General features: G+C 45.4%; 1 protein-coding gene across 1 annotated transcript; it reads left to right on the top strand.

Annotated features, from left to right (window-relative positions):
* The first annotated feature begins 486 nt into the window (after positions 1 to 486).
* On the top strand, positions 487 to 1889 carry LOC136351463 (uncharacterized). The gene is made up of 4 exons (XM_066303619.1): positions 487 to 755; positions 1029 to 1224; positions 1314 to 1419; positions 1506 to 1889. Exons 1-4 carry the CDS (start codon positions 487 to 489, stop codon positions 1556 to 1558), a joined length of 624 nt encoding a protein of 207 aa, XP_066159716.1. The 3' UTR covers positions 1559 to 1889.
* The last annotated feature ends 6020 nt before the right edge of the window (positions 1890 to 7909 follow it).

Genomic DNA, 7909 nt, shown 5'->3' with positions numbered 1-7909 from the left:
GATGAGTTGTACAACTTTGTTGTTGATGACCTTTTCAGTTGAAATAATTTATTATTTGAAAATATTGTTTGAAGTTGTTATAATTTAAAATTCAAATTCAAAATTTTGAAACAAAGTCATATAGCAAAATGATCAAAACAAAAGTTGTAGATCTCATTAAGTTATATAACTTTGTTTTTGACAATTTTTTCACATAAGTTTATTTAATATGATAAAATTCGATTTGCAGTTTTAATATTTTGAAATTAATTGAGAGGAGGGAGGAAAAACAGACGCTGGGCCGGCGGCCCGAAGGAGCAGCTGGCGCCAAACTTTCAGTGTGGCGGGATGTTGATCAAAATTTCAACGTGAAATGACCATTTTGTCCAGATATTTTAGTGGTAACTTCTGATACACCATGGGTATTTTAGTAAAATCGCATTGGTTCCTCAACCCTAGCCGATCCAAATCAGATAAGCCGCCACCACACGCGAGGCGCTACTGCAGATGAGACCGCCGGCCTCCGTCTCCGCCGCCGCCGGGCGCCGCTCACCGCGCCGGCTTCCTCCCCCTTCGCCGCTTGCCGTGCCGGCATCCGTCTCCACCGCTGCCGGACGCGAGAGCTGTGGATCCGCTGCCGCCGGCGCCTCTCGGGCCCGGTGGGGGCGTGCAGCGCAGCATCCGGAGCAGCCACCGGCGACGTGGATCGAAGCGGAAGAAGCACCGGCGAGAGAGAGCTCCGACGAGTCCTCCTCCTCCTCCTTCTCCGGCAGCAGGTCAGGGCGCAGATCCCCTCCCAGCAGCGCGCCTGCTTCCTACATCTCGCGAGCTCCGTCCATCGAGAGGCTGCTCGATGAGGACGCCGCACTGCTGCACGCGTGAGCATAGGGAGCACGGCAGGCGATCATGGTGGGCCAGGACGGTTTGACACGGATGAAAAAGAAGAGGAGAGGCGCCAGTCTTCAATTCTTGCTTTATGCCTTTCTTTCTTTGTTTCTTGCATTAGTTTTCTTGGCGAGTTTTGACGCATGTGCCTCACCCATGTGCAGGAGGGCGGAGGCGGGATTTGCTACTGTGAGAGGGGCGCTGGTGATTGGTGAAGCGCCCCAACTTCGACTGCTATTTTCAGAGATCTTCAAAACTGAACAGTGTTTTAATCCATTTGCCAACAAAAAGAAAAAGAGGTGCAGAAAACAGCTTACTTGGGGGATACCATGGATCATGCTTGATTTGATCAGCTCAACGGTGATTTGATGCTATCTAGATTCATCCTTTTTTTTTAAGTTCAACACTGTACACATTTGCTGGACATAATGCATATATGTTGTTTTCAGGGTGACAAATACAATGAAGAAGAACCTAATGCATTTGATTTGTTCAAGGAGTTCCACTACAGCAAGAAAAAAAAATTGCTACACCACTGCTGTATAGGAGGCTATTGTAAGATAAGTTTCAAACTTTTTGCTCTTTGTAATGCTTATTTTTAATTCTCTCATCAACAACAATGTTTGCTCCTTGCTTTCTAGACTCAAATGGAAAACAAGCTGTCTACAAGTTCGATGAAGAGGACTCAATCTGAGATGGAAGCGAAACTTAATCTTTTGCTCAGTCAAGTTCGATCAAGTTAATTCATGCATGATGCTATATCTTTTGCTACTACATGCATTTTGCTGCTGCTGCTAACTTGTGTCAAGTCAATTTTGACTAAGCTAAGCTATACATGCTTGCATTTTGCTGCCGCAGCATTCATTAAGCTCCTAGACTTGTATGCATTGCTTGGAATCTCTATTTGTTGTTGGCTTGAGCCATGGTAAACTGCAAGGTTGTATGCACTTTGAATGTTGTAATCTGATGTTGGATGAAAAATCATGTGATATGATATTGAATGGAAAAATGATATTTCTATTTGATTTGCTGCTGGCTGTGTATATGGGCTTTAGTTGTGAAATTAGGCTGTATATATGGGCTGTAAGCGATGTAGTAGTGGGCTGAAAAGGGCACTAAAAAATGGTGACAAAATTGGGCTGCAAAGCTGCTGAAATGGGTTGTAAAGCTATTGAAAATGGGCTGCCAAAATGGCTGAAAAGGAACTGCGAAAATGGATGAAATTGGGGTAAAAATTGGCCCATCTTTGATTTTGGCCTGTTAATAAATAGGTTGAGGTAGTGTCTACGTAAGCAACCATGTCCGCATCCATGATGATGTGGCATTCAATCCGTGACGGTTATTTTTCGTCATAGAAATGAACTTGGGCTGGGCTAACTAGGCCTCGGGCTCTATCGTGATGGTTTAAAACCGTCACCGATTCCATTAATCCGTGATGGTTTTTGGTAAATCGTCACAGAGGTTAATCCATGACGCTCAATCCGTGACCATCTCTGAAACCATCACAGATGCTACATAGTGACGGTTTTTTGATGATCCGTGACGGAAATTTTTCATCATGGATTAACAGATTACTTGTAGGAGTTATTATTATTATTATTTTTCTGTGTTTTATGGTTTACCACGTTGTTGCAACAAGTTTAGGTCTAAATGACTACAACCATATGCTCTTGAAAAAGCATTGATGACAATCCTATTACTCAATTGCTTTCCGAAGTTTTAACCAAAGCCTATTGATCAGTTACTGACGATGGGCAGCAAATGGTGCGCAATACATGTCCACGTCGGCTGGCTCAACTTGGGTTATAGCGGTAGCAGTGCGATTGCCCATGTATGTTTATTTTTTACTGTCTACCCATATGACATATCATTTGACTAGAGACCACCCCAAAAATAATGCGAATTTTGAACCGTTGGATTGTTTTGAGATATATGCAAGACAACAAAACCCTAAAACCCCGTTCTTCCCTCCCTTTATTGACCCCCTCCTCACGTTGCCGCCACTATCACCAGCACCGATCATGACTCCCCCTTCTGCGCCGTCGTCGTCACCCTAGCACGTCGCTTTTTGGCCTTGCTAGATGGCTGAAAGGCGTCAACAGTGCCGACGAGTGTCCCCCTCTTCCTTTCCCTCCCCTCCTCTTCTTTTCTGCAAGCCAGCGGCGTTGAGCTGCCCCCGCGCAGCGGATCCACCACCATAGACCGCTACCTTCTATCCCGTCATTCTGCTTTGCCCCTAACGCTAACACCGACCCACCACCCATTCTCGACCTTGAGGCGCCGCCGTTGCCCTACCGCCCGCCCATTCCACTGCCTCCCATGACCATCCCCCTACAGGCCTATACTTGCCGATCTTCTCTCAATGGACATTTGCAAATCATGAATATTGACCCAAATTTCATGAAGCAAATCCTAATGTTAGAAATTTGCAAGATATTGACCCAAATTTCTACCAATGGACATTTAGCAATTCCATTTTGTATCATTATTTAAAATATTTAACATCATTCCGTACAATATAATTAATAATTGGTACAAAATTTGTTCCCATTGCAACACATGGGCATGTTTTCTAGTATAATACAATCTGAACTACTAATAAAATACGTAACTTTCCGATCATCACACATAAAATTTTGCAAAAAAAAAAGAGATCAGAGATCGAATCAAATAAGAAAATAAGAGATAGATTTAAATGTTACCATGATCGGTGGTAACAAACTAAGAATTCTATCTGGATTGCCCCTGAGCCCCACAAGTTACAAATAAAAATGTGAAAAGGTATTGAGAAGAGGTGACAAACCAAAAGCAAAACCAGACATCAGCTTCAATAGTGTAACACCCTGAAAATTTGACCGACAAAAATCTAAACTCTAAAAAAAATGTGGGCCTTCGAAAACTTTTTAAATAAATTGCATCATACCGATTTTATTCGATGATTTTATTGGATTTTGATCTCGGAGTTCATCGATTACAAATAGAGGAAACATTAATTAGGAATTAACCCTGAAATTAGGTTGGTTAAAGAAATAAATAAATTATAATTTAAAATAAAGATTAGGTGTGGATTGAAATAAATAAAATATTACCACGACCATATTTGTGTCAATTAAATTTAAATGCGATGGAATAAGAATTAACCCTAATTGAAAATTCAAATAAATTATATAAAATATGGGTAATATTAGTCTCGGGAGAATGCATTAGTTAAGATAACACAAATATTGAGTAAAATTCATATATGCAAAGATTAGGAATTGTGGAATCAAATTTATAAAAGAAATAGACTAAAATGAGAAAAATAGGAAAATGCACTGTTCATTGCACTCTAGGTGCTCGACGCGGTTCCCCTAACCCAGCCCCTCCTCTGCCAAGCTGCCTCGCGCCCCGCGCGCCGCGCGTCGCTCTGCCTCCCCTTTGCCGTCGCCGACGCGTCTTGCCGCCGCCGCTGCGCCGCGCACCGTCGCCATCGCCGCTGCCGCGCCGCGCGCTCACCGCCCCGCGCCCCGTGCCCTATCACGCGTCGCCGCGCCGCCGTCCCCTCGCGCCCCGAGCCGCCGCACGCCGTCGCCGCTGTCGCCATCGCCGTCGACGTCCCGTCGCCGCGCGCGCGTCCCATCACCGCCTCGCGCCCCGCGCCGCCGCGCCACCGTCGCGTCACCCGCCCCCTCTCTCTTCTCTCTCCCCTTACTCCCCCTCTCCCCTATAAAAGCCCCCGGCCCCTTCCCCCTTCTCCACCCCACTCCCTTCCCTCCTCCTCTCCCTCTCCCCCTTCTCCACGTGCCGCCGTCGTCGTGCCGCCGCGCCGCCGCCTTCGAAGCCGCCGCGCCGTCGCCCGAAGCCGCCGCGCCGTGCGTCGCCGCCTTGCACCGCCGTCGCCGTCGCCGCCGTCGGTAAGCCGCCGCCCTTTCCCCCGCCATGCGTGCTGTCGCCACCGCCGCCTCGGGAAGGGAGAGAGAGAGCCGGGAGAGAGAGAGGAAGGGAGAAGCCGAGAGAGAGAAAGAGAAGGAAAAAGAAAAAGAAAAGAGAGGAAGATAAAGAAAAAGAAAAGAAAAGAGAGAAGAGAAAAAAAAAGAAAAAGGAAAATAAATAAGAGGTTAAGGAGGTTTAGAAATTTAAAATAATTAGAATTTAATTATAGGTTGATTATAGTCGTAGAATTGCATAATTTAATATAGATTATGGATTATTCTTGGTAATTTCTATAAGAAATCAATTCGCGGTAGTGATTTAGATGTAATTAATAACTAAACAAATAGATGAATTCTTATAGATTATTATAGATTATTTTTGGGTAATCTCTATAAGTAATCAATTCACGATAGAAAATTCGGATTTAATTACTAGGGATTTTAGCCATGTATTATATTTAATCATTTAGTCATAGACTAAATTAAATCGTATAATATTTCTAGGATTTCGTCCGATATTTAGCTCGCGATAGAAATTTCTAACCTATTATATGGATATAATACCCGGGCGGATTAAATTAAAAACTTGCGCTAATAAAATGATTATGCTACAAAATAGTTTGGGGATGGATGGAGTTAAACAAACGAAGTAGCTCTATTTCACGAACGAAAATAGATAATGTATGAAACCGACTTTCGCGCTTGATATCTTCTTGGATTTACTTGGATTTTATTTGAATTCTAACCGAATTCAAATCAATTTTCGCACGTAACTATAGAGCCCGAGGGAATTGCGGATCCAAGCGAAGGCCAAGACCCGCAAGACTTTGAGCAAGGAAGTCATCACTATTCCTTGAACATGTTGATCCCAATTGCGAAATTGTTTTGTTTACAAATAAAATTGCATGCAATGATGAACATCCTACTTGCGATTATGCCATGCCTTAATTATTGTTTACCCCTTATTCCTTCGTAACCATGTTTACGTATGAGTCCCTAGTCAACTATGACAAATACTTAGAAATGCTATTCTAGAATTATGCATACTCATATTTATCAAATGCTATATGCTTGGGCAATTACCTTTGGGAAGGTAATTGAGATGCGGCATGTGGAGACATGAGCACCACATTGCCATGATATTGATGATATGATTTGCGAAAGGAGAAATAAAATTAAACAACTGTTTTCGACTGGGGCAGACGGAGGATTTGGGTGGTATCTGGAAAGGGCTAGTACCGTCCCCGGTCAATTAAGGACCGAGCCATGAAGTTAAGCATGAAACGACCCCCGTACAACCGCACTTCTCGTATGGGTATAGACCTAGCGGATTAGATAGCCGAGCGGAGGCAATATCCCTGCATAGATGGTTCACCCCTGAGCGAGGCAGGTGCGCTACGGTGGGACAGCCGTTGAGGTAGGGCCGAGAGGCGTGCCCTACATCGGTGTCGCCATTGGTAGGACTGCCATGAGTGTGTGTGAGAGAGAACTTAACTTGAACCATAATTTAATATGTGTGTGAGACTTCTCTTTCCCGGGAGCGCCAGAACTCCTCTCACTGCTAGAAACATGGACGCCTAGAGTGCATGAGGATTTAAGTTCATGGAGCGGGTACTGCCAATGCGAGGTTATCGAAAAGCTTTGCCGTGACGCGTCTCATGTGTTGGGACGAGGCTCATGTGTTGGGCAGTCGCGGAGTGCGGGTAAAGTGTACATCCACTGCAGTGTGAGTAAACCAAATCTATTCGAATAGCCATGCTCGCGGTTATTGAGCACCGGGACATGTATTACACTTGGCTAGACTCAAAATTCTTAACTGGTATGGGATGGGGTATTGCATAATGATTTCTATGCTGATGGAGCCACTTCCTGAGAGGCGGGAAGGTGGATGTCCTCAGAAAACCATGACGACTCGATGGCGGGAAGCTATCCTTGGGATCACAATGGATGGTGGACAGAACCGTCATTGTTTAATATGAACACTGGTACAAAAATTTGATCAGTCTGTGCTAGGTCTTAGGCTTGTGAAAAGAATTACAAAACCTGCTTTGCGCAAAAAGAACCATAGCCATCCTTTGAATACCCCTGTCATGTGCATTGTTGCTGTGGTGGCTTGCTGAGTACGGTTGGTACTCACCCTTGCAATATACAAACTTAATCAGAGGTCGGAGATGAAGCTTCGGAGGATCCCTACGCTTACTACCAGGGGGGTGATGAAGACGATGGCGCTCAGTAGGTCTTAGTTACGGTCGTTGCCTGTGGCAATGGCGTGCCGCTGCCTTAACTCCGCTGCCTTATCTACTTCTGTTTTTGGGATGTATTCCGGACCGCTCGGTCCGATGATTTAAAACTATGCCTGCGGGCTTATGATGTAATAATTCGTACTAGACACTCGTGTATGTGCACTTGGTATTTCAGCTATGAATTCGTGTGTACCAAACTACTTGATCCAGGGAAATGGTACTATTTACACGTTTGATTCCTGTTATAAAAACGGGGGTCCACAAATAGCTTCCCCAAATTGAGAAAAGGGATAAACTAGATTGAAATTCCCAAAATTAAAGAGGAGATAAACGAGATTGAAACTCCCCAAACTCGAGAAGAGGGAATAAAATAGACTGAAATTTCCCGACAAAATTCCCCCAAATTCGAAGATCCTAATTTCAGGTAAGAACCCTAAGAGTCAAAATCCAAATCAATTATGGTAAGGGTTCGGGTTATTTACCAGACTTGAAGCCCCTAAGCTAACCGGAGCTTTCCAGGAAGCGGCATCGCCGCACCTTCACCTCCTCGGAGTCGCGTCGGGTTCCCCGTGCACGCGCTGTCCTGGAGCACCCTGCCATTGTCCCTTGCCGGAGACGGGAAGCGCTGGCTTGGTGTCGCACCCTCCCCCCACACCCACCCCCCTCCCCGCCGACGAGGACCTCGTCGTTTGCGCGCCCGCCTCACCAGATCATCAATGCCGTGACACGGCTAGGTGCCGTCCTCGGGTGCGCCTCCCAGCCGGTGAAGTAGGAGCCGCTTGGCATTCGTCACCGCACGTACACCAGCTCGCCGGACCGCCGTCGTTGCCTTCGCCGTTGTTCCGCTCGCTCGTCGCCAGAGAGAAAGAGGATCAGGAGAGAAGGATTTGG

This window comes from Oryza sativa, chromosome 8 (assembly GCF_034140825.1).
Source record: "Oryza sativa Japonica Group chromosome 8, ASM3414082v1".
Taxonomy (NCBI): domain Eukaryota; kingdom Viridiplantae; phylum Streptophyta; class Magnoliopsida; order Poales; family Poaceae; genus Oryza; species Oryza sativa.
The sequence above is the reverse complement of the archived record's forward strand: the minus strand, read 5'-3'. Positions and strand labels throughout refer to the sequence as shown.